This window comes from Pectinophora gossypiella, chromosome 3 (genome assembly GCF_024362695.1).
Source record: "Pectinophora gossypiella chromosome 3, ilPecGoss1.1, whole genome shotgun sequence".
Classification (NCBI taxonomy): Eukaryota; Metazoa; Arthropoda; class Insecta; order Lepidoptera; family Gelechiidae; genus Pectinophora; species Pectinophora gossypiella.
In genome coordinates this window covers 1,723,810-1,750,759 of record NC_065406.1, presented here as the reverse complement: position 1 = coordinate 1,750,759, position 26,950 = coordinate 1,723,810, and the positions used below count along the sequence as shown (strand labels likewise).

At 37.1% G+C, this 26,950-nt stretch overlaps 3 protein-coding genes across 6 annotated transcripts; 2 read left to right on the top strand and 1 right to left on the bottom strand.

Moving 5' to 3' along the window:
- The first annotated feature begins 1,157 nt into the window (after window positions 1–1,157).
- LOC126380691 (iron-sulfur protein NUBPL) lies at window positions 1,158–7,095 on the top strand. Its single transcript, XM_050030273.1, has 5 exons — window positions 1,158–1,343; window positions 1,489–1,663; window positions 2,572–2,737; window positions 3,544–3,728; window positions 5,602–7,095. The coding sequence occupies exons 1-5, from the start codon at window positions 1,281–1,283 to the stop codon at window positions 5,973–5,975; spliced, it is 963 nt and encodes a 320-aa protein (XP_049886230.1). The 5' UTR covers window positions 1,158–1,280; the 3' UTR covers window positions 5,976–7,095.
- LOC126380834 (surfeit locus protein 4 homolog) lies at window positions 6,836–25,576 on the bottom strand. 2 transcript variants are annotated; one of them, XM_050030429.1, is made up of 7 exons: window positions 20,968–21,046; window positions 20,468–20,572; window positions 18,815–18,976; window positions 17,206–17,307; window positions 14,342–14,572; window positions 11,102–11,281; window positions 6,836–9,686 (listed from the first exon to the last, which is right to left on the bottom strand). In XM_050030429.1, the coding sequence occupies exons 2-7, from the start codon at window positions 20,522–20,524 to the stop codon at window positions 9,600–9,602; spliced, it is 819 nt and encodes a 272-aa protein (XP_049886386.1). In that variant the 5' UTR covers window positions 20,525–20,572; window positions 20,968–21,046; the 3' UTR covers window positions 6,836–9,599. The 2 variants fall into 2 exon arrangements, with proteins under 2 accessions (XP_049886386.1, XP_049886390.1); XM_050030433.1 differs by lacking the exons at window positions 20,468–20,572; window positions 20,968–21,046 and adding an exon at window positions 25,426–25,576.
- Window positions 23,560–26,750, top strand: LOC126381057 (ubiquitin-like protein 5). 3 transcript variants are annotated; one of them, XM_050030606.1, is made up of 4 exons: window positions 23,567–24,241; window positions 25,126–25,377; window positions 26,194–26,374; window positions 26,636–26,750. In XM_050030606.1, the coding sequence occupies exons 3-4, from the start codon at window positions 26,197–26,199 to the stop codon at window positions 26,677–26,679; spliced, it is 222 nt and encodes a 73-aa protein (XP_049886563.1). In that variant the 5' UTR covers window positions 23,567–24,241; window positions 25,126–25,377; window positions 26,194–26,196; the 3' UTR covers window positions 26,680–26,750. The 3 variants fall into 3 exon arrangements, with proteins under 3 accessions (XP_049886569.1, XP_049886563.1, XP_049886561.1); XM_050030612.1 differs by lacking the exon at window positions 25,126–25,377 and having other exon boundaries at window positions 23,560–24,241; XM_050030604.1 differs by lacking the exons at window positions 23,567–24,241; window positions 25,126–25,377 and adding an exon at window positions 25,948–26,119.
- Window positions 26,751–26,950: the final 200 nt, after the last annotated feature.

Below are 26,950 nucleotides of genomic sequence, written 5' to 3'. Positions count from 1 at the left end.
TGCGACGAACCGGACGGAAACGAAGAGAGGCTTCTGAGTAAGGAATACTTTCCTCGGACATAACTAATTTTATAGACTTCTGTCGCAAGTGTTCGGGACAATTTGCATATGTAGCAAGATGAGAACCAGAGCAAAACAAACAAGAAATTTTTTCGTCTGGGACTGTGCAAGATTCTCCAGGGTGTGGCTGGGTACACCTAAAGCATTTAGGTTTTGATCGACACTGAGACTTTATGTGCCCAAACCGGCAGCAATTGTTGCACTGGATAGTAGGCAAAGTATATATACCTACAGGCAGGGAGGTGTAGAAACAAAATACTCTCTCTGGGAGGGTTTGCGAAAGGAATGTTAGAACAACTGTTTGGGTCGGGACCCACTCTGTTTGTCCATCCTTCACGGACTTCCGATTCAAACGTCGCGCTTTAACAACCCGGCAACCAGGTGGGCATTCCAGGGCAAGTACAAGCTCTTCCAGGGTCCAATCAATAGGAATGTTCCTCACTATACCCATGCGGGTAATGTGGTATGACGGAATTACTGCTTTATACTTATTCTCGGAGAGCAATGAATTGTCTAAAAAATCATTGGCGGATTTGGCATCAACAAATTGAACAACGACTCGGTTGCGACCGGCGGACCTGATTCCATCCTTAGCAATTCCTTGAACGGATTTTTTATATAGAAATTGCGCAAATTTAAGCAGCCTTATGGTCAGACCAGCTGAGGGATCCTCTTCAACTCGAGATACGTGGACTATAAATGGGGCAGCATCGTGTTCACTGAACTTTAATTTTGACCCATGATCAAAATCTGGGTGGGTAAAAGTATGTTGGATTGAGGCCGCAGGAGGTACGCCAACTCGTTTAGGCGGAGTCTCCCCTGATGTATCCTTAGGACGTTTGATGCCCTTACGCACCTCCTCAGAAGAATCGCCGCCCCCATCTGGGGGCTCCTCCACATCCATCACCAACAGAAAACACTAAATACTCACAGCACAGCACAAAAACAGCACAGTACAGCACAAAAACAACACAGTTCCTTTGAGAAATAACCAATTTCAGTGAAAAAAGTCAATTTAAAATTTCCGCACGTGTAGTAACCAATACCCTCGCCGCGAAAAAAAAACCCCTTCGCCCTACACCGCCCGGCCCGGCCGTCAGTTTGACGTTTGAGAAGATTTGGAGAGGAGTTTTCGCTTATTTATGTTAAATATTACCGAAAAATAATTTTTAAACGACGTATTTATAAAAAATTGTCTTATATTTTCTGAGTCGTCAAATATGAGAGTTCAAAAAGTGTTACATAGGGTTTATAGCCAGTTATTGGCGCCTAACATTGGTGTGGTATGTATATATTTTTTTAAATTAGCTAATTGAATGTCACGAGTTGATAACTTTGTAATTTTTATTACAGCAGTTTATTTGAAAAGTCTGTGCTTATTTTGTTCTGTACTAAAAGTGCTTAAACATTAACATTGTTTGCTTTCAGGCCGCACAATCATGCAGCTTACAAGTTCGCCTGAAACATAGTAAAGAGGAAGTCAATGAACACCGGGCTAAAGTCATGGGACGTGGGTTGCCAGAGAAGAAACCCCTGCGGGGGGTTAAAAAGATAATCCTTGTGGCATCTGGAAAAGGTGGAGTAGGGAAGACTACTACAGCAGGTTTGTTATTTGCTGATGTAATGAAATTTGATTTTACAATCATCTAATTATTATTGGAGGGTTAAATGCATGGAGGATATATTTATTTATTACAGGCAAGGTAAACAAAAAAAAAAACAAAGATTACAGTTTATGTCTTTAAAAGAAATTCCTTCCAGCAAACATGAGAGTTATTGTATAAATAAATAAATACATTTATTACAACAGATTACCTTATCCAATGTTTTTTTTACTAAACATCAAAACACGAAATTACTATGGAATTTGTTTGAAAAAGCAACCTATGATATCATAGAAAAATGTGACAAAATGTTGCACTTATTAAAATTCATAAATAAGTTTAATAGAGAAAGGAAAATATTATTTGTCACCTTTAGTTCTGTCTTTATTTAGTAATCAGAATTTGATAATTTATCTTTGACCTACGAAACTACCCAATTAAAATTATCACTAAAATTTAAAATTGTATTAGCATGCAATGTGTGATTCGAATATAAATGTGTAATACGAATATTTTATTCAAACAATTACAAACAAAACAAACACATCTTATAAATAAAACACCTCTCAATTGTATTAGCATGCAATGTGTGATTCGAATATAAATGTGTAATACGAATATTTTATTCAAACAATTACAAACAAAACAAACACATCTTATAAATAAAACACCTCTTCCAATGCGTCACATCGAGGCAAGGTGCCCAACAGGCTGGCAGCATTACCTCTGAATCGCCAGACTAATTCTCAGACAGAAATAACTACCAGCCCTAGCATCCCCCGAAGACCCGATAAGACGCATTGAGAGATACTAAACAAAAAAAATTAAAAATTAAAATTAATTATTTTATCCCAAACGGGGTGTGTAGGCTTATAGGTATAACAATTATGGGTTTTCCATTTTTCAGTAAATCTGGCATGTGCAATGAAAGTGATTGAGCCGGACAAACAGATAGGATTGCTAGACGCAGACGTATTTGGACCTTCAGTGCCTCTCATGATGAATATAAGTGGTGAACCTATGCTCAATGATGATCATTTGATAGAACCACTACTCAACTATGGAGTTAAATGGTATGTCTTTTTACTGTTACTAAAATGTATTTGAAAAGTGAACATTGACAAGTTAATGAAGAATGTTTGGTTTGCTGGGTTTTTCAGTCTTATGAGTTCTGTGTCTCCAATGATGTCTGTGCTTTGAGTACTTTGCCACTTATTGGGTGAGCAGGAGCTTAAAAGAGCCACATTGAAGCAATTCATATAAGAAAGCTATTTTGCTATTCAATATTTGTTATTGCACGCGTTTAGATGTATTGCTTTGACGTGGCCTTTTAAACCCCCAGAATAGGCTAGTTTGCAATTAGTTAAATCAGTTACTTTTTACTAAACATCAAAACACGAAATTACTATGGAATTTGTAAGAAAAAGCAACCTGTGACGTCACAACAAAATATCGTACTTATTATTACTTTCTTCGTTATTAAAATTCATAAATAAGTTAAATAGAAAAAAGAAAAGGTTTTTTGTCACCTTTAGATCTGTCTTTATTTAGTAATCAGAACCTCATAAATACTCATAATTTTTCTTTGACCTTCGAAAATCTTTCCCGAGAAATGTATTTTCGGAGGTATGTGACCTAACCTGTATTGGGCTGGATTTTCACGGGTTGGAAGGTCAGACAGGCAGTCGCTTCTGTAAAAAACCGGACCTGTCAAATCTTCAGGTTAGGTAAGCGGACCCTGTGAAAACGGGATAATGCTAGGGAGATGATGATCTTTGGCCTAGGAAACTACCCAATTGCCATTGTTAGAATACAAGTTGTAGCCACAACCCGAGTATGCCTATATATTACTATTAAAAATATAATCAACGTGTTGCAGCATGTCAATGGGTCTCCTGGTGTCAGGTGAGAACGCAGTTGTGTGGCGCGGCCTGATGGTGATGCAGGCGTTAGACCGGCTGACGAGACACGTGGCGTGGGGGCCGCTCGACTGCCTCATAGTAGACACACCGCCCGGCACTGGCGACACGCATCTGTCCCTCGCACAGAACCTGCCTATTGATGGTATGTGTTTATTTATTATTTATTTACTAAAGTATCAATACACATAGTCATTACAGGTACATGCCTATTGCGACATTATGTAAACAATACCTATATCTATAATACTAACAATCTATATCCCTTTTCTTTATAAATACTAACAATGCTAAAGATAAGTAAAAAAAGAAACATCATAACTAACTAACTATTAACAATTACTTAGATATCTAATAGTGACCTCTGTGTTGTGTATATATACAAGCAGTCTTCTTCTTCTATTGTGTGGGTAATGAGGTGGAGTACCAACCTCATCACCCCTGGTGTCAGGGTTACTATTGAGCCGCCAAAGGCCCCTGACATGGCTCATATAACGACTACTTAATTACATCAGTAAGTAGTAACCGGGACCAACGGCTTAACGTGCCTTCCGGAGCACGGATCATCTTACTTTCGGACAATCTGGTGATCAGCCAGTAATGTCCTAACCAAACTAGGGACCACAAAGTAATTTTTGTGATATGTCCCCACCAGGAATCGTGAGCCCAACTCTCAACCACTGGACCACGGAGGTCGTTACAAGAACGGAGGTTGTTACAAGCAGTTATAACGAGAGCGAGCTTCTGTGTTTACGATTTCGAGTTCCGCGTTCGATTCCCTCTGGGGACATTATCGAAATCACTTCGTGAGACTGTCCTTCGTTTGGTAAGGACATTGCAGGCTTGAATCACCTGATTGTTCGAAAAAGTAAAATAATCTTCTATCATGTGGGTTGTGAGGTGAATTACCAACTTCACCAACCCCAAAAAAAAAATTAGTAAATTGATTGATGAAAGGAAGAAGGCACGTTAAACCGTTGATCCCGGGGTACTAATCCGCCTCCACGAACCTGCAGTGTAGCAGCGTGGTGGAGTATGCTCCATACCCCCTCCGAGGGGAGGCCTGTTCCCAGCAATGGGATGTATGTGGCGACACGCATCTGTCCCTTGCACAAAACCTGTCTATTAATGGCATGGAACTTTTATTCTAATGTACAAATGTCGCGTGTCAGCTCATATTATCTAGACACGCGGCAGCGTGTCAAGCCAAGTTCAAGAAACAGAACTGGCGAGCCGCACCGTGTGTAATATTACACGAACCATTTGGAGCCACTTTTGACCCCCTCATAAAACAAAAACTATTTCACATAAACGTATCAAAGGCTCATATAATACGACTTCCGAGATACATAAGTGTTCTAGTTAGGTTCAGGACTGACCATTGAACTTGGCACCAATTTAGATCTCACTTCTTTTATCGTTGAAGTCAACAACCAAGGCATTTATCATAATATTGAGCTTGGCTCTCATTTCACATTTATGTTTTTTTGATTGGATTCTTATTACATCAATGAACGATGCGTATACTATGTACAGTCATGAGCAATATAATGTACCCACTTTAGGACTCTGTCGCACTAACATATTTGACATTTAGTGAGACTTACAGTTCATTTGTCAAAAAAGTTAATGTGACATGGTACCAAAGTGTATACATATTAATGCTCGTGTGCATTACACTATACACACTCTCTAGCCATGTTTAAGTTTCATGTAATAGGCGAGTCTATTACATGTTATTAACCGGGCACGAACCCTGAACTCCAAGTGATATCCAACCACAAATTCAAACTCATAAAGTCGAATTTAGTGGGATTATGCTCGTGACCATACATGCGCACAGGCACTTCAAGTCTTCAGAAAGTGTATTGGTCGAAGCCCATGTCAATCCGGCTAACAAATATGAAAGAAAGTACTTGAAAAGCGTTTTAACTTCTACTACTTAGTCCATTTACAAGTGATATTGTGAATAATAAATTGTAATTGTTCTTGTTGTAATTGTTTGTATTGTTTCTCAGGCGCACTTGTAGTGACGACGCCCCAGTCCGCAGCTCTACAAGTCACGAAGCGAGGCGTGAACATGTTTGAAAAACTAAAAGTTCCTATAATCGGCATGGTGGAAAACATGTCGCATGCAGTCTGCCAGCAATGCGGCAGTAAAAACTTCGTGTTCGGATCTGAAACTAAGCAGACTGCAGCACAGATGGGCCTACGAATTATTGAAAGCTTTGAAGTGGACCAGAGTATGTCGGAGTGCATAAATAGTGGTAAGCCCGCGATATACGCGCTCCCAGACAGCATACACGCGGAGAAGTACCGGCAACTTGCTAACAAAGTGTTCAAGTACATAGCAGATAAGGACAACCAAACGGTCAAAGCCAAAGGACAGTAAACATTGTTTATGCTATGTTTAGTTTCACACCTGTATCCCCAAATACAGGCAGAGCTGTTTAGTATATTATATATTAGTGTTGCCGCTCGATAGCGCCCTATCGATAGTTTACCAACAAACGATAATATCGATAATTAATAGATGGTATCAATACTATCGATAGCTTACTCGATATCGAAGAGCGATACTATCGATAGTATTGATAGTGTTTTGTTTTTCAACTATCGACACTATCGATAGTTTTTCATCTTGTAACTATCGATAGTATCGTTGCTTATCAATACTATCGACAGTATCGATACTATCGATAGGCCTATCAGTTGGGTAGATGATTTTGGCCGTTTACTATCGATAGTAAAACTATCGATTTTTCGGCAACACTATTATGTATACACCCGCTCCTCGCCAGCTATGTTGAAGTCCCATGTATCAGAGGGCGAGTCTATTGCCAATAAAAAGGCACATATCCTGGCAACCACGTGACATAAATAATCTATACAGACAGGAGCGCACAAAATATCTACACGTAGTTGTTGAATCTTCTTTATTTTAAATATTTTACAAATAAATCTGTTATATAAAAAAGACGTCGTCTCACTTACAAATAACATAAAATATTATGGCAAACCACACAGCTATCCCAGTCACGGAGAATCCAACGAAAATAAAACATTTAATATTTATGTCAAAATTTATTTAGAACAAAATGATTTAATTAGAATCCACCTTTAACTTCTATGGCCGAACCGTAGCTTAATAAAAAATAAAAAAAGGTACTATAAAAATATTTGTCTTTTAAATAGTTTTATAATAATATACAGATAGAGGAAAATTTGTTTTGGAAGAATAAAGAATTGATCTTGGAAACAATATTTTAATATCAGCCTATAAACTTATGGCTATTGGAATATTTATTTCTAATACAAAGATTTCTCACACGGCCATAAAATTTACACCTTCTTTGAAGATCCCACAGAGTCGGTTATCAGTCAATAAGTACAAAATAGATATAATATATTTACATTGACATCACAACAGGTAGAAAAAATTCGGAATGAAGATGTAACACACTAGACAAACGAAATCGGCTCAGGTCAGTCCGAGAACATACGCTTACATTACATGCAAATAACATTCCGCTAAGCTAGGAATAACATCTGTGCGACTGGAGGAAACTAGGCCCTAAGTGTTTGTGTGAAGGCGACAACATCAACGGCGATCACCACGCCGAAAAAAACTAACAACATATTGTAACTAACACCCCGGACACTACAAAAATCGCATTCTTACCCTATGCCGCCTTATGTACGTGCGAGCGATGTTGGCAACACCAGCACGCGCGCGCATGCGCGATACAATAAAAAGGAATGACAGAAGCGGACCCCACCCCACTTCTCGATCGACATCGCCGCCGCCGCACGCGCGCTTGTCAATTAATTCATCATACTATTATATCCGTTTAATAATAGTCCCTGTAACTTTTAAATATAGTTTTATAATTTACTTAGCTTTGTTTAATTTAATAATCAACACGCACTCGTCTACTCAACAAGCGAGATAAGAGTCCTCACGCGTTCCCTTGCTCTTCAGCGACTTACGGCCAATTGGGTCGTGTATTTATTTAGTTCAAGATAAATTATAAAATTCTGATTACTAAGTAAAGACAGATTTAAAACTAACGAAAATCATTCTCTTTTTTTATTTTACTTCTTTATGAATTTCAATCAAGAAAAACGTAACAATAAGTCAGACATTTTATCACGTTTTTCTATGACGTCACAGTGCGCTTTTTCATACAAATTCCATAGTAATTTCGTGTTTTGACGTTTAGTAAAAAGTAATTGATTTGACTAGTTGGAATCTAGCCTGTTTAGACTATAGTAACATCCAGAGGGGGTGAGGTAAATCCAGCTCGGCGCGAGGAACAAATTGGTGCGGGACGAAGAGTTACCGTTCTATACGTAGTATTATTCTTTATTCTATGACTGTACAGTCATGAGCAATATCATGTATCCACTTTAGAACCCTGTCGCACTATCATATTTGACATTTAATGAAACTTTAACGGTTTAATTTGTCAAAAAATTTAATGTGACATGGTTTCAAAGTGTATACATATTAGTACTCGTGACCGTACTTAAAACTGTGCGTCTAATACTCATCAACAAATCCGACCATCCGTCGATGTTGTACGTAATCACAGCACTAAAGCTCACGAATTTACACTTTACAAATGCTAGTCGATAAAATTTTCAACCTCATTTTCTTGGATTCATAATAAGGGCTCATGTGGTTTACTTATATAAGTATAGGTATAGAATAATAAAGTTGTAATAAAAACATGATCCCTTCAATATGAACCCGAGGATCTAAATCCAGCCTGTGAAAACTAAAAAATAATGTTTCGCATAAGGCTGTGGATTTAGTCCGCCAAACCACTCGATTCTTGTCCTCACTCCAAACACAACAGACCGAATATTAAAGTGCATTACAACATCCAATGATTGTAATGAGGATAAAAATTGTCTATTTCTCCCACCAGGGGGGTTAAAAAGGCCACATCGAAGCAATTCATCTAAAAAAGCAATATCGCAATTTGACATTTGCGCATATAAAAGTGCGCAATGCAAACAAATGTCAAATAGCAATATTGCTTTTTTAACCCCCGAGGTGTCGCTACTGGTGAGTGTCCATAAATTTTGACAGTTCCCCATACTTACTATTTGAGTAAACAAACATATTGTTTTGGTTACATTTTTACACTACAACCCTCTGCGCAGCGTTTGACTGCAAAATCATAGTGTTATATTTATTCCCTAAAGATCGAAGAGGGAAACTTCGAAAAACTTATTAAAAAAAAACTGCCTTTTTCTAACTGACGAATTTCTTTTTTCGTTAACTCATCCCTAAGATGGGTTATAATGTTAAGACATCCGGGAAGTACATCTGGAGCACTGGTGATCCCGAAACACAGGCTCTGGCTTATCTCGGGCGCCAGTTTCCACTCGTACATACCCTTCAATTGTGCATTATTTTGTGAAACCCATTTATGTACATTGTAGAGAACAAATAAAAAGATCTTTATTATTATTATTATGGGTGGAATACGCTCCACGTTGCTCCACATTTTATCTGGACAGTATGGAGAACTGTCAAAATTTAGGAACACTCAACAGTGCTGCCCCCTTTTGAGCTTCTAGTTTTTATCCTCATTCCGTCGGCGACTAGTAAATGACGTCACTATTTTAACGCCCCACCACTTTGTGTTCCATATTTAAAACGACAAGTGAACAGTCATGAGCAATATAATGTACCCACTTTAGGACTCTGTCGCACTAACATATTTGACATTTAGTGAGACTTACAGTTCAATTTGTCAAAAAAGTTAATGTGACATGGTACCAAAGTGTGTACATATTAATGCTCGTGACCGAACATCATTAGGACGGCGCATTTTGAGCTCTTTTTGAGGCGAGTGTGATGGGGCGTTAAAACAGTGATGAGCTTGGTTATGAAATATCGCCGGTGAATGTATTCTTGTATGGGAACGATCTCGCACCATGTAACAACTTATAGTAATTTCAAGAGTCTATGCGCGATATGGTTGCGCGCGCGCCGTCACTCCTACCACTTCTTCTTGTGTTCGTCCATACTGACGCCGCCGGGGCCCAGGTACACGATCATCAGCAGACCGCCGATCACTGATAATGTCTGTAATAAGATATATTATTTTTTTATTAAGATACATTTTAGCCTGAACTGTTGCAGAGATAGAGATTGAGAGAGATTGGAGCCATCGGTACGGCTCGGAAGACTCAAGTCACAGAGACTGTAACCAGGAACCTGACAGAGGGTAGCAGTAACTGTCAGTACTGTTCAGAGGCGGAGGATAGGTTAGGCCTTTTTAAGGCATTTAGGCTTATAACCAAAAGGCTTGAATAGGCTTAACCCTAGCCTAGCCGCTAGTACTAAATGGCTTTTTAGCCTTCCAAGCTATTTATTTAACAGCTTAGTCTTAAAATAAGGACTAAAAGCCTAAAGTCCTTTGCAGCACTATTATTTATTCAACCATCTACACAGTACGGTCAGGAGCATTAATATGTATACACTTTGGTACCATGTCACATTAACTTTTTTTACAAATTGAACTGTAAGTCTCACTAAATGTCAAATAAGTATGTTAGTGCGACAGAAGTGGGTACATTATATTGCTCATGACTGTACTCACCTCCGTACTTCATAACAATATCACATACCTATACATAGTATAATTATTATCACACGAGCTCATTAAACCAAGGTCGTGATCTACTAAAATTCATTGATCTTCAATTGTGTAAATCATTCAAATTAACACGTACAGAAATATTCTTAACCTTTGACTGTGCGCACACGTTTATCTACCACGGCGATATATGACGTGTCGATAAAGAGTAAAATTTGATTCGTTCTCATTTACTTAAGCCGTTATATACCCTCCACATTTCTTTACATATAATGTACATATTGCTGAAATTCCTGCGTTCAGATGAAAAAATAAACATGACGGTTATGTTGTTTTAAGTTTACGCGGTTATTATCATAATTAAAGCACATAATAACTCCAATCTCACTCCAATCTCATCAGTCATCCCGTGATCATGGCACTTGCAACAGTGTCGAAATATCGGGAGTTTCATATCCCCATTTAAACGCGGTAAAAACCCGTTATTATGTGCTTTAATTATGACGGTTATGGTTAAATGTTATTATTGACTGTTATTACATAACGTAACATCACGCTTGTATCCCCTAAGGCGTAGGCAGAGGTATATATTGTATAGTACTCTATGTTTAAGTTACATGTAATGGGGGGGGGGGGGGGGTAATTGTCATTAATTCGGCACATATATCCTGGAAACTACGTTCGCCTTCCCTTTTATCTGTTCTATGTAAGCTCTTTCTCCTTTTCTTCTTCCCTTTCTTTCTTTTTTTCCTTTTCTTTCATTTTTTTTTGTTCTCAAGTAGGGGACGTAAATGTCAGCTTAACATACCAAAACGCTCACTCGAGGCCGAGTGGAGTGCAGGAAGTTTTGGGTTAACAGAATGCGGATGTTAGACGACTACATAAAAGCAAAGATATTCACCTGGAAGAAATCGTATTTGAGGAAGTCGCGGAGTGGCTTGTACGAGGGCACGGCCCACCACGCGTTGTGGTACAGGTTGAGCACGCTCAATACGAGGACCAGCATCAGCGCCGACAGCTTGGTGCGGTAGCCCACCGTCACCAGGATCATGAGGACACTGCCCAGCAGGTCCTGGACGATCTGGAAGCGGACGAAAATAAAAACATTAAAAAAAGCTTCTATTTCATAATGGGAGTTTGATAAGGCCTCCGTGAGTTGAGCGATGAGCTCACGATCCGGAGGTCCCGAGTTCGAATCCCGGTGGGGACACATCACGAAAATCACTTTGTGATCCCTAGTTTGGTCAGGACATAACAGGCTGATCACCTGATTGTCCGAAAGTAAGATGATCCGTACTTTGGAAGGCACGTTAAGCCGTTGGTCCCGGCTACAACTTACTGATGTAAGTACGTAGTCGTTACATGAGTCATGTCAGGGGCCTTTGGCGACTCAATAGTAACTGAAAACTGTCACCAGAGTTGATGAGGTTGGTAATCCACCTCACAACCGATAGATAGAAGATGGGAGTGGTGCGACGACAACCGGTAGACGCCGATGGATGCGATGGAAAATTCCGTTTGAATTTTAACTCAGAACAACGAGCTGAATCATCCCCCTCAGTATACGTTACGATGTCACTAACACCCCGTACAAGTACGTACGGTTACGAGCATTAATATGTTTACACTTTGGTACCATGTCACATTAACTTTTTTGACAAATTTAACTGTAAGTCTCACTAAATGTCAAATAAGTTAGTGCGACAGAGTCCTAAAGTGGGTACATTATATTGCTCATGACTGTACAGGTAGCCATACAAGCAAGTATGAGTCTTAGTGACACCGTAACGAATACTGAGGGGGATGATTCATACCATGGTTCTGATGATATCAAATGGAACTTCCTGTCGGAAAAATCATGAAAATATTTTTTAGTTTCATACTTTTGCGACGGACAATTCTACTTGATATCAACTCGGAATCATGGTTTGAATCATCCCTTAAAGATTTCGTTACGATGTCACTAACACCCGGTATAATATATGATAAACTTTAGTCACAAACAATGAACGATAATAAGTAATCTATCTGCTTCCTATAATTGAAGCATTATATGCATATACCGTGTATGTTATTTACGTAAGTAGGTCTCAGCGAAACCTGGAACTAATCCGCCATTACGTCATATGCAAATATTATCGGAAAATGAATTATTAATATCGTAAACTCATTTGAAAGTCTCGTAGACGAGATACGAACGTCTTAACAATTTAGCCACACAAGTGATTTTAAGCATAAACGGCGACGACCAATTTTAGAACATGACATGACGGCCTCCGTGGTCCAGTGGTTTGAGCGTTGGGCTCACGATCCGGAGGTCCCGGGTTCAAATCCCGGTGGGGACACATCACGAAAATCACTTTGTGATCCCTAGTTTGGTTATAGGACATTACAGACTGATCACCTGATTGTCCGAAAGAAAGATGATCCGTGCTTCGGAAGGCACGTTAAGCCGTTGGCCCCGATTACTACTTACTGATGTAAGTTAGTAGTCGTTACATGAGTCATGTCAGGGGCCTTTGGCGGCTCAGTAGTAAATTAGTAACCCTGACACCAGGGTTGATGAGGTTGGTAATCCACCTCACAACTCACACGATAGAAGATAATATACCATTACACCATCGAGTCCTCCTCCTGTCCATGTGAAATAGGCTAGTTTCCAACTAGTCAAAACAGTTACTTTTTAATAAACGACAAATCACGAAATTACTACATTTGTATGTACCTTTCCTTTTCGGAGGATAGGAAAATGACAGATATAACTTAAAATAAAATTAGATGGTGTTGTCTAATTTTAAGTTATATCAGTCACGGGTAATCGGCAAGCATAAAATTTATGGAACACACGTCAATTTTAAGCACAAATCTAAAACAACCGTCTAAAAATTTTACACTGGCTAATAACCCGACAGAATTATGTTGACAGCACACGTCAAACGGTTTGCATACCAGCGAGATACCTTTTTGATTCGCCCGGGTTATCCATTCATTTACTCATTCTTCCTAAAATTAAGAGCTGTGAATCATCCGTCCCTTTCCTTTTCGGTGGATAAGAAAATGACAGGTATAACTTGAAGTAAAATTAGGAGGTGCATTGTGTATTGGAATCAGCACCATTATCTGATGCCCATCCATTATTAGACATTTCACCATGATGGACATTTTTTTTTTGACGTGACTTATTGTAAATTTGCCGCAGATGGCATTAACTACTTGGCCGGACAAATGGGGAGCGCTGAAGGCTCTCACCCGGTACAACGTTTAAGACAACAGGCCTGAGGGTGCCCAGTTGGGCGCGAACCTCAGCTCAGGGCGTCGTCTGAGAGGAAAAATATTTGAAAGAATTAATCGACCCTAGTGGGTCGATAGCGATAAGCGCTGAATGAGGGAAATCGTCGACCACGCCGGCGGGGTCGGTATCGGGGCCCCATGATGGACAGGACATAATCACTTAGTCTCCCAGTTCAGTAAACAAGCATTAATATTAAGAGAAGTATAGGTTTTATAGCGCGATACGAATGAAAATACGAAGTAATATAAATGCGAATGACTTGTGAAACGATTAGTAATTAAGAAGCACTATTATCGTACATTGTCGATAACAGAAGTCGACACACGTCAAAACCTTACATTTATGAGTATAAGAACGAGCATTTATGAGCGTGAAAAATTAGCATTTGATCTAGGTGTGACATCTGAAAAAAATCTCGTCCAGTTGGGACAATTTAAGAGATTATTTTAATATTAAGTCAAGTTTCCATTTGGCAACATTTGGTCACGGGTTTGATTCCCGATTGGGACAATTTAGGAAATTATTTTTGTATTAAGTCAAGTTTCCATTTGGCAATATTTGGCCACGGGTTTGATTCCCGGTTGGGACAGTTTAGGAAATTATTTTTGTATTAAGCAGAGTTTCTCTTTCAGTAAAAAGCCAAGAAACAAGAAACATTTATTGAGAAGCTGTGTAGGTACATACATGCAGGTGTCAAACATTATAAAATTGTCTCAACAGCATGTCCATGTCGGACGTACAATATTACAAATAATGTCATTATTAAGCATCAAGGAAATAAGTAAGTACCTAATACTTAGTCACATATAAACATTCCATTAAAAGCCATTTAAATCATCATCGTCTTACCTGTAAGAAAGACACCTCGAACCTAAGTAGCGTGATGAACATGAACGCCAATAGGATACGCCCCGCCAGCTGCAGGTAGGACTTCGGTTTGTTCTCGCCGAGGGAGGGCACGCCCGCGAAGAGGCTCCGCCCCTCCGCCCGCGACTCCGCCAGGACGAGCAATAGGGCTCCGATGAGCGCCAGGTTGCGGAGAAGGAACTGGACGTCCCATAATATGCTGTATGCGAATGTCTGTAAATAATAATTGGTTCGGTTAGTTTTTTTTTTATTATTAACTAGCGACCCGCCCCGGCTTCGCTCGGGTGCAATGCTGAGGAAAAAATTAAATTATTTACTACATCACATTAAAAACATAAAAAACAGTATTTCTACACTATTTAATGGATGTTATTATACATATAAACCTTCCTCTTGAATCACCCTATCTATTTAAAAAAACCGCATCAAAATCCGTTGCGTAGTTTTAAAGATTTAAGCGTACATAGGGATATAGGGACGAAAAAGCGACTTTGTTTTATACTATGTAGTGATGTGAAGATCGGTTTTTTGGCATAATAAGAAAATCGCTTTTAACTCTTACAATATCTAAAGGAGATCTGTGTTCTGACATTGTAAAAGGAATCCCTAAAGGAAGTCCCTTTCCTTTTCGGTAGATAAGAAAATGACAGGTATAACTTAAAGTAAAATTAGGAGGTGTCTGCAGGAATCGGGGCCTTTATATAACTAGCTGTAAAACTACTATTTGTCAGTCATGTCAGTGGTATGAATAATCTGTTTTGCGGAGCGTGTCAGAAGTCACAGCAATCAAATAATAATGAATCGGACGATGTACTACTCTGTCGTCAATTGAATAGACGTTCAAGTAGTCCGTAATTATATAGTTGCTCGTTTTACTCAGCCGAGTTGTAGTTTTTTTCTGACGTGACTTATTGTAGATTTGCCGCAAATGGCATTAACTACTTGGCCGGACAAATGGGGAGCGCTAAGGGCTCTCACCCGTCGAATTGTAGTAAACGGTATTATTTTCCATAAATTTTATGTCTGTCGATTACCCGTCCCTTTCCTTTTCGGCGGATAAGAAAATGATAGGTATAACTTAAAATAAAATTAAGATGTGTCTGCAGGAATCGGGGCCATAAATAAATTAATAATCACGGAAAAGCTATAAGTTTTCCGTGTTGTAAATCAAATTATGCTACACCTAAAAGAGCGTGGCTCTTAAATTAGTGATGAAATAAAATTATGTAGATCGAACAGGTTACGAAGACAGTAGTTTATTTTTAAATGTCGTATAGTCGTGTTCGAATACTTAAATAATAATACATAAAACTTATCGCCTTTTAGTGACTATTAATTTATTTATACTATTATCAACGATAATTATATTTTACTACATACGCACGACTAATTATTAAATTGTTTATGCTGATCGTAATATTATGCGGGCTATCAATGTTCACAATGTTGCAAACCCTGTATAACTTTGGGAACATCGAAAAACTATTCTGGCCAAATAGTTAATGCCGTCTGCAGAAAATCTACAATACACATACAGTCATGAGCAATATAATGTACCCACTTTAGGACTCTGTCGCACTAACATATTTGACATTTAGTGAGACTTACAGTTCAACTTGTCAAAAAAGTTAAAGTGACATGGTACCAAAGTGTATACATATTAATGCTCGTGACCGTACATTCATACACAACAATAAATACACAAACAATAAGTATACATTATACAATAAATCACGTCAAAAAACAAAAAAAAATACTATTCACATGTAGGTTATGTACATGAACTTATAACAATTTCTTTCTTTCTTTATTGTGCTATAAAAGTAAGTATAGAAACAGTCTTAACTCATTGCGCGCGAGTTATATCGTAATGTAGTATCATAGGTTGGAATCCCGGCGCGAAATCTAACTAAACCACTGAATTCAACTTTATGAGTTGGAATAAGTACAATGTACGTACATGTTTGAATCATAGATAAATTGATATCACGTGGTTTCCAGAATTTGTGCCCGGTTAATGGGAATTGGCTCGCCCCCTATTACAAGGACTTAAACGGACCTCGCGAGGAGTTGGTATACTATATTAGTATTCCCTACCCTTTCTGGATGTATGATGATGAAGGCTGTTGCTATTAAAAAACTATTAAATAAAAGTTGTTTTTAAGTAGAATCACACCAAAACACCTCACTTCACACAAAACGCAACGTTTTACAGACACTACACATTGACGTTATCGTACCCGCGCATATGTGTTAGTGACGAGTGACGCCCGATTGAAGACTAAAGAAAGACCGAGGGGGTGAGGTAAACCTGACTCAGCCGCAGGTGGGGAGCGGAGAGTTGGCGTTCTATACGTAGTAATTCCTTATTGTATTCCTTATTACTTTAAGCGATAAGGCCGCCATTTGCCATGTACCTAGTTAAGAGTTTTTTGTAATTATTTTCTTTTATTTTGGTGCAATAAAGTATATTTGTATTGTAACGACCTCCGTGGTCCAGTGGTTGATCGTTGGGCTCACGATCTGGAGGTCCCGGGTACGATTCCCGATGGGGACATATCACAAAAAATATTTTGTGGTCCCTAGTTTTGTTAGGACATTACTGGCTGATCACCAGATTGTCCGAAAGTAAAGATGATCCATCCTTGGGAAGGCACGTGAAGCCGTTGGTCCCGGTTACTACTTACTGATGTAAGTAAGTAGTCGTTACATGAGCCATGTCATGCCTTTGGCGGCTCAATAGTTACCCTGACACAAGGGTTGATGAGGTTGGTACTCCACCTCACAACCCACATGATAGAAGAAGATTTGTATTGTATGGTAGAATACAGGTATGAGGAGCTGACCTGTAAGACGACGATGAAGAAGAGCATCCCGCACGCGATTTCCACCTTCAGCCTGCCCAGCACCATCACACAGCCGCCCAGCTGACCTAATAAGTTTATTATCTGAAACAAAACGACTGTATTAAAACTACGTACCCTCATCGTCTTCTCCTTAAGGTTAGATAGAAAAGAATCGATCGACCTAATATCGACTGATGCCAAAAAAAAACATCACATGATTAATGGACGGCCCCTTACTACGATCCTCACACACCACTTTCGCTTCTTCCAGTCTTATCAAGTTAAAGCACGAGAAGTTGTAATTAGGTACAATTCAATCACTCCGATTAAGTACCTACGGAGACTAAAGTTAGATCAATAAAATCTCTATAAGAGTACAATGTAGCAATTTTTCTCACACAATTCACCCCTATAATAGACTTATCAACAGATCTTTCAAACGAAGCCCTCGCACGATCGCCGTGGGAAGATCAGAATACATTATTCCTGAATGAATTGACAATGGTAATATCAGAGTGTCTATCTTATAATAAAATGTAGCTGAAAATTTAGTTTTTTTTGTATCTTCTTGGCCTTCATCTACACCGTTTGCCCTCTATTTTGCTCTTCAATATAACTTGAAACAAATTATCATGACACTATGTATAATTGAAAACGTGCGCCATACAAGTATGAGCAAATAGTTCATACTTCAACTATGCTCCTCCGCAAACTTTACGACGCGCAACTCCGCGATAGTGTATTACAAGGTCGTCTTGTGCATTATAACTTACAGGATATAAAATAAAAAAAATATATATCGACTATCATGCAAGGAGATTCCTCCTTATCACAGGAAAGCTAAAAACCTTAGTATGATCGGCTACTTATCAAACAATTACGCAGTATCTTACGAAAAGTAATGATAAAATTGCAGCCTACCGCATTGTATATTTGATTTGGTTTGATAAAATACACATTGCTGGTAAAATGTCCATGGAATTTGAGAATCAGTAGAGCTATCGTAGTTATCTGTTTGCAGGAGTAGTACCTAGTAAAAGAGGGGTTGAACCGGCGACAGCGGTTGTCATACAAAATCCTCGATAGGGCCTTTCCAACGTCTTTCTTCTATTCCGTCTAGTACAATGTTGTTTTCTACATACATACATACATAAACTCACGCCTATTTCCCACCGGGGTAAGCAGAGACTATAGAATTGCATTTGCTTCGATCCTGACACACTTCTCTTGCTTCCTCCACATTCATCAATCGCTTCATACACGCACGCCGGTTCAGAGTAGATCGTATTGAACCTTTTCTACATACTTTGCAAATACACCTCCCTTTATAATTAATGTGCCGTATTAACAAGAAAGCGAAGAATAATCGCAATGAATAAGAATAAGATTAAGAATAGGTACATTAGTCAATTTAATATATTAATGTTTTTAAAATACTCATTTAAGTCGTAAAATTCCTTGCTTAATGAATTACTTTTTTTTATGAATTACTTATTAGCCAACTTTTCAGACGTCTTTTAAATATCTTGTCCTCTAGCATTTTTATTTTTTAGACCACCACCACCTAGTTGTTTCAAGTCTCAGTACTGCAAAAGCTGTGAGTACTCACCACAAACATGGTAGCGAGGAACTTGCCGCAGCCCCACGAGATGTCCATGTAGTCCCGCTGCTCGTTCCACTGGAACCACATCCGGAGACCATCTTCCAGGAAGGTTGAAATGAGGCACAGCCGCGCCACCGTCGGCAGCACATTCTTGCCTTTGCGTATTACCTGCGAAGAGACCCTGTGTTAGAACTGTCCTGGTACGTCACGAAAGCATACGAACTTATAGCTGATAATGCATCCCAACTTTTGTTTTCATTTCACTTTTTGTTTTTCTTTACACTTTTTTTTTCTTAGTTTATTCGGTCTCAGACCCCCGTCCAGCATACAAGCAAACTCTATGCTGAGGTTTTTCTTGCAGCTATTTTCCTCGGCTATTCAGGTTGTGAGAAGCTGCAGTAGTTTTAGGCGGATGAGACGTTCGACAAAAAATACGCCAAATAATCACGTAACTATGTTACGTAATGAAGAAAGATATGTTTCAGTTTGAGTATAGTAACTTTTTGAGTGTAATGATCTATGAACTAGAATACGAGAGGACATACTTTCACCTGCTCGGAATGATGAGTAAAGATGCTCTCACTTCAGATGTTTTGAACAACAGGAAGCAGATAATTAATTAACATTTGCAATTATTCCAACGAATTAAAAATATGAGCTATAAAACAGAAAGTCATGCTGAACAATTGCGCAGATTTGAATTTGCGCAGACTTGGCACCGAATGAAATACTCAAATTAATTATAATGAAAAGGAGATAAGTATTATTATTCCTAACTTTTTATAAATAAACCAGTAAGACGCGCGGCACGTTTTTACCATCCCCTTTTCATCCCCTGAGGGGGTGATTTCCGGAATAAAACTATCCTATATTCATCCCTATGTCTCAAACTATCTCCATACATAATTTCATCTAAATCGATTCAGCAGTTTAAGCGTGAAAAGGTAACAGACGGCGTTAGTTTTGCATTTATAACATTAGTGTGGTTTCTATGTCGTAAAAAAGAGCATTTGGCATTCATAACAGAACACATAACATAAACTTACGACTATATCCCAATTCGGGTAGGCAGAGGAACATCCATCGCAAGATGAACTAAGTACCCACAACTCACCGAGCTTTCTGTTAGACCAACGTGATAGGTGGTGAGCCGTATCTAAATATATTATATAAAAGGAGAAACTGACTGACATATCAACGCACAGCCTAAACGGCTAAACGTAGGCACTTGAAATTTGGATGGGACGTAGCTTAGGTACCGTAGAGGTGCACTAAGAAAGGAATTCCCGAAATTCCCACGGGAACGGGAATTAGCGGGAAAATCCTTTTGTATGAAAAATAGTTCTCTTTTATAACACGCCACGTGGACGAAGTCGCGGGCAAAAGCTAGTCGCCGTATATAATACCTTTTGCATTTTTTGGCATTCGTATTTTAATCTTCTTCTCTCGTGTGGGTTGAGTGGTTGATTACCAACCTCATCAACCCTGATGTCAGGGTTACTATTGAGCCGCCAAAGGCCCCTGACATGGCTCATGTAACTACTACATACTTACATCAGTAAGTAGTAACCGGGACCAACGGCTTAACGAGCTTCGTATTTTAATAAAAACGTGATAAACTTTCAGCACATCACCTTAGAGGTTAAAGAGAACATTTACCAGAACAACATCTTCAAACGTCGTTTTCACAGCCTTCACACGTCTAGTTATGAACATAGTAATTTGATAATCTTCAGGCTTTCGCGGAGTTATATTTTAATTGGACTTTTAAATTATTTTATCAAATAGATACAAATTATAATACCGTTAGAGATTCATAATCACATAATCAGTAATCGGATATTCGGAATAAACTTCGGGCTAATCGAAAAATATAATAGAACAAAAGCTATGAAAGTATGGAAGCGGCTTTTTAAAACTAATTAGATAATAAAAAACCCGGGATCGAATGAAAGTTACAATGGTTTAAAATTGTATAGGTTTTATTATAACAAATTATTAATTTAAACCGTTTCTTATCGCCCTAGACTCCACGGGAATTTTTCAAAAAAAAAAAATATGGCTGACACTTTTGCTACTTTCTTTTGTTTTTTTCGAACCTTAGGTAAAGGTTAGGTAAAGCGCCCGAATATCCGATCACGGTTCATAACCCTCAGCACCTTTATAAGACCTATTGCGACCACTTCTATCACCGAAATAAGCTTAGGAAAAATCACAAAAATAAATTATGCCGTCTAATCTATGGAAAGAGAACTATAAATGGCGACAAATGCAAGGCAACCCATCCCGACTTTGTGTACGGCGCGATTTTTACGAGATTATGGTTTAGGGCTGGCGCACAACAAGATACACCACGAACATTGCAAAAAAACAAATTCTTACTGTACAGTCTAACGCTTAAGTGGGAGCGAGACAGTCCACGCGGTCTCCTCCCCTTTCTTAGCAGCTTATGGCCATTAGCGACCAGTGTGCAACAGCCCTTAAGTCTTATCGTGACCAATATATATAATATTTTATTAGAATTTGGATTTAATATTTTTATAGTTGCTTATGTTTTATTTTTACAACAATTGTTCGATAAATCCGATGGTGACTACTACTGGAGTAAGTTTTGTTAAAACATTGATTGTGAAGTTAATATAGTTTGCTTTATATTGTGATAAGTTATAATCTTAAATACGCAATACATAACAGCGTTTTATCAAGTAATTTTAAGATGACCGTGCTCTTTTGCAAGTAACACTATCAACATAATTTGTATATCATAATATCATAATATCATAATATAATTTATCCGTTTAAAACATAATAGCTCCAACAAATGCTCCAAGATCTAAGCACAACGAGCCTTGAGGTTGGACTAAAGATGAACAGGAAGAAACAAAGTACAAAGTTGAGAAAAAAAAATTAGAAAAATAGGGCAGTGGTTTACTTCTTGCCTTCCATCATTTATTTAATTATTTTTATTAGTAATCACTATAGAAGCTACATAAAATTGTGTTACAGATGTTCAAATTAAATGGCAGTGAAAGCCAGTCCTTTATATTCAAAATGTCATAAACCTTTGAAACAGCTGTACAAACACAATGGCCCCGATTCCTGCAGACACCTCCTAATTTTATTTTAAGTTATACCCGTCATTTTCTTATCCGCCGAAAAGGAAAGGGACGGATGGTTGACAACTGGGGGGTTAAAATGGCCACATCAAAGCAATTCATCTAAGAAAGCAATATTGCTATTTGACATTTGTTTGCATTGCGCACTTACTTTTATATGCGCAAATGTCAAATTGCAACATTGCTTTCTTAGATGAATTGCTTTGATGTGGCCATTTTAACCCCCCTGTTAATTTTAAAATGAATGAGTTACCAGGGCAAATCAAATAGGCATCTCACTCATATACAACCCGTTCGACGTATGCCGTTAACTTAATTCTGTCGGGTTATTGGGCAAAGTAAAATTTCGAGAGGGTTGTTTAAATTTCTGCCGAAAATTGACGCGTGTTCCGGAAATTGTATGCGACTTCGTCCGCGTAGCGTGTTATAAAAGAGAGATCTTTGTGTGTGTGGGAGTGCATGTCAAATTTCAAGCATCTAACTTATGCAGTTTAGATTTTTTCATACAACATTTTTTTCCCGCTAACTCCCATTTTTCAAAATACAGCCATAACTAAACTTTATATTTACTAAGGTATGCATGCATGCTAGATTAAAAACATCTATCTTATGCGGTTTCGATTTTTTCATACAAATGTTTTTTCGCGGTAACTCCCGTTCCCGTGGTAATTTTTCAATATCCTGTTGCAACTAAGCTTTAAGTTAACTAAGGTACCTGCATGCCAAATTTCAAGCGTCTATCTTAAGCAGTTTAGATTTTTCATATAAAACGATTTTCCCGCTATTTCCCGTTCCCGTGAGAATTCCGGGAATTCCTTTCTTAGTGCACCTCTACGGTACCTAAGATACGTCTCTTCCAAATTTTAAGTGCCTACGTTTAGCCGTTTAGGCTGTGCGTTGATATGTCAGTCATTCAGTTTCTCCTTTTATATATTTAGATTATTTGTCCAGTACTATGATTAATTACATTACCAAAGAAACAAGTGCATGTAAAATGTACCCTGACGTAATTGGAAAACTGTAATTTCTTGCTTGCCACATGCTTATATCGCTTATCTTTGTTGTAACTTTAAAAATTATATGATAAAGTACACACATAATGAATATTGATGATAAGACACAAAATGTCAAAGTATTACCTATATCAAGTGAGATATCAATTGCTACTACTCTGACAGATAATCATAATTCATGATGTAATTATTTTAAAATATATTAATGACCAATGTGGTTGTTGTGTTAAAAAGAATTTTACAATATTACAGTATTTCTCTTCATATATTTTTAATCATGCAGCCAATAACATGGGCTTGCCCCTTATTACATGGCACTAAAACATAGCTGGCGTGTTACATGTCTACCAACCCCTTCGGGGTTACAGGCGTGATGCTTGTTATGTTATGAAGCCAACATTAAAATACTCGAAAACAGTCTTTGATAACACAAGTTACTGAATTTAGCTTATTCACTATTAGGTGGAGACTTCTAATTATCCTTTAAGTAACATCTGTTAATTACTTAATAACTATTTATGACTGTCTTCCCCAATATAAATAAATAGTATAATAAAAATTACTCCACAAACTAATACATGTAATTTAGAAATGTATTTTTAATATTTTATGTTCTTATAACATTCCCATTCATTTTACTAAAAAGAATAATTATTGAATTACAACTAAAATTCTATTAAAAAAAATGTAGCCACTAATTTAACATTAGAAGAATAGTAACAAAGCAGCCTAAAGCCTAAGTTATGTAAGAGCACAAGAGGCATGGCAACATAAAAGTGAAAGTACTTGGGGCTCAGTGAAACCAACTACATTTGGTTGCCAGGTTGACATAATAATGTCCATACTACAAATTGAGACATCCTTTCTGATAGAATTTTCTAGACTCACTATTATTATTTGGAAAATGTTTGACTGAAAGTTGTAAAGTTTTCTATTCAACAGGTTTTTAACTTCCATGTATTTCTAAGTTTGTGAAAACTAATAATAATCTTAGTTATGTCTTATGTGTTATTTGACATCCTTGTTTCTTAAGGAAGTATTTTTTTTTTCTTATTACAGCTAGGCTATGGCATTTCCTGACTGCAGCCGTCGGCATTATTTATTAATACAATTGTTAATTACTATCACAAAACAATGTGTATTTATTTATTTTTGCTGAATAAATATTCTTCTTTCTTTAGTTTTATAATATTAGTTTCCGCTCCAGAACCTTCTAAGACTGAGATTTCCAGGCACAATAGTCAAACAATGGAGTTTGGATTTTAAAAGAACATTTTCCCAGTGCAAAGTTGAAGGTGGTGAAGGTAAGGTTAATAAATAGACATATACTCATTAGTATAAATAAAATAATCAAACAGTTAATTAGAGAAATGCTAGTCTAATGATGTTTGACAAATATTATATATTATTATTATAAATGGGAGATAATGAAATGTACTTTTAAAGTATGTATTCTTTAAGCATACAACTATTGAACTTACTTAGCAACACTCCCCTAGATAATAGATATTTTGAAAGCAACAAGTTGCATTGGAATAAAGGTTTCTTAGGAAATTAAATAAAACCTCTTTCAATGTTAAACAGATTTAGTAAACTCAATTACCCATTTGCAAATCAAACAAATGTTTAGATAGATTATTCCACCATTGAATGCTCACTTACTTCAAGTACATTTTTATATTTTTTATTTAGTCGCTCAATGTATAAACTCTATTTTTTAATTAGTAAATTAGACATATACTCATTAGTATAAATAAAATAATCAAACAGTTCATTAAAGAAATGCTCGAGTCTAATGATGTTTGACAAATATTATATATTATTATTAGTAATGGGAGATAATGAAATGTACTTTTTAAAGTATGCATTCAAAGTTAAAGTTAGTTATTCAAAAAACTTTTATTTACAGGTACCTATGTAAATAATTTATGATAATTATTAACATAATTATATTGATTTTTCTACTTCCTAGTAAGCCCTTATCAGCTAATATTATTGGAGATCATTATAAGATACCTAAAGAAGTTAAATTCCATTTATGAATTAGATATGGAAGTAAAAGTTAAACATGTAAATTTAACTATTTTGTTTTTTGTGTTAAAAACAATAGTATTTGTATTTCTTATTCACAATAACTAGTCAGTTTAGTAAACAGGCACTTATATGTAATTTTTATACATCGTAACAGGAAAATCGAGAGATATGAACATGCTAAAGGATGTAACATCTGTAAAGATGGACATGACCACTACGACGCCGTTAAATGCAATGCATACGATGACTGGCAGAATAGATTTGTTGGCATCGATGCAGCCGCATATTAGACGTATTACTATTCAGCAGTTACACTCATAAATTCATTCAACAGTAAGCGCCAAGAAGAAAATAAGTTCGGTGACGTGACAATCCATTCCAAAGTGCATGAACATTTATCATTTTGGTACGAAACTTACTGTAATTATAAACTAGTAAACGTTTACTTTCTTACCTGGTCTGCAATATCCTCGGCAGTAGACACATATTCATTTGGAATTTGCATCTTTCTCGGCAATTCACAACCACTATCACCGAAATAATTTCACTTGTCGAACTCGTCACGTCTGTCGTCGGCAGTCAAACGAATGACGTGTGGATAGTTGGAGTTTACTTCCGGTTCAAACGACAAAATTTTTTGTTAGTGAAGAAAATTTTTTAGACAAATTGTTAATATTAGGACATACATAATTAAAATATGGTTTTTAATGAGAACAATTAAAAATAATTTCATTAGCTATTCAATAGTACTTATAAAGTTGTAAAACAGACCGGATGTTTTTATACTGATTATAAATGACAGTATACAAGTGTCAAATGACGTTTCGATGTTCTGTAAAGCAAATACTTAGTATTATTAATATTGAAGTATATTATTTCACAACTGTGTTTTTTTTATTAGTTTTATATTTACGGTAATATATTACATAAATGAGAGTTTTTAAGATTATTTAACTATTTATTAATTTTCACTTTATGCATTTTTATTGTATGCCGCAATAGCAAATATAAAACGTCGCAAACGTCACGCCGTTGAAGTTACCTTGTTGACTTGTTGTTTTGCTACCAAATATTGCTTTTCTTGGCAAAATATATAGATATCCAGACTTTCCACTTCCATAAAGCACAAATAAACATTTCATTGAAACGTAAGTTTATTATTTAATAGATTACACTAGTGTTTGTTAGCAGTTTATAAAATAACCTCTTATTGTATTTCTAGAAAATGTTAGAAGTAACTTGCAACGACCGTCTTGGTAAAAAGGTCCGTGTGAAGTGCAACCCTGACGATACCGTGGGAGATCTTAAGAAGCTGATTGCTGCGCAAACAGGCACAAGATACGACAAGATAGTGCTCAAGAAGTGGTACACAGTCTTCAAAGATCACATCAAGCTGTCTGATTGTATCCTTTTTTTAAAAACTAGTGGTTTAATTAAACATTTTATCCCAGGCTTAGTTATGTACGAAAGTACTAGGTAATATAGGCTATTTATTATTGGGGGAAATTCTAACTGAATTTATGATTTCTTGGAAGCCTAACATAACTTTTAAAAAATATATCTTCCTTCACTACAAACAGTGCTTATTGGAGAGCCGTCATCCCCATGCTCTTTTAATATAAGTTGTTCTAGTCACTAATTTCCTTAATATAATTTTACTTCAGATGAAATCCATGACGGCATGAACTTGGAACTCTATTACCAGTAGAATGTATAGAATTATTGTAATTTATAAGTTTTAATTACTCTACGTTTCATTATAAGACCATTGATAAGTTATTTTGTACTTTTATTTTCCTTGTCAGTAGATTTCTGCCTACACAGTAAACTTTATTGGCAAAGTGGGTAATGGGTATGTTTTCCCGGAAAAAGCTTGTTTGGAAAAACTTTTTTAAATAAGCCTGTTTTACAAAAACCTTTGCTATAAAAATTGTATAAAAAAAATAAAATTTTATGTCTATAGTGTTACCTATACAGAA

Bases quoted from the DNA above. Each gene is read 5' to 3' on its own strand.
- LOC126380691 (XM_050030273.1), top strand. From the start codon at position 1,281: ATGAGAGTTCAAAAAGTGTTACATAGGGTTTATAGCCAGTTATTGGCG. The intron at 1,664-2,571 runs GTTTGTTATTTG...TCCATTTTTCAG, and splicing joins AGGGAAGACTACTACAGCAG to TAAATCTGGCATGTGCAATG. The intron at 3,729-5,601 runs GTATGTGTTTAT...ATTGTTTCTCAG, and splicing joins ACAGAACCTGCCTATTGATG to GCGCACTTGTAGTGACGACG.
- LOC126380834 (XM_050030429.1), bottom strand. From the start codon at position 20,524: ATGTTCATAACTAGACGTGTGAAGGCTGTGAAAACGACGTTTGAAGAT. The intron at 17,308-18,814 runs GTGAGTACTCAC...GTTTTGTTTCAG, and splicing joins TCCTCGCTACCATGTTTGTG to ATAATAAACTTATTAGGTCA. The intron at 9,687-11,101 runs GTGAATATCTTT...ATCTTATTACAG, and splicing joins TCAAATACGATTTCTTCCAG to ACATTATCAGTGATCGGCGG.
- LOC126381057 (XM_050030612.1), top strand. From the start codon at position 26,197: ATGTTAGAAGTAACTTGCAACGACCGTCTTGGTAAAAAGGTCCGTGTG. The intron at 26,375-26,635 runs GTATCCTTTTTT...ATTTTACTTCAG, and splicing joins TCACATCAAGCTGTCTGATT to ATGAAATCCATGACGGCATG.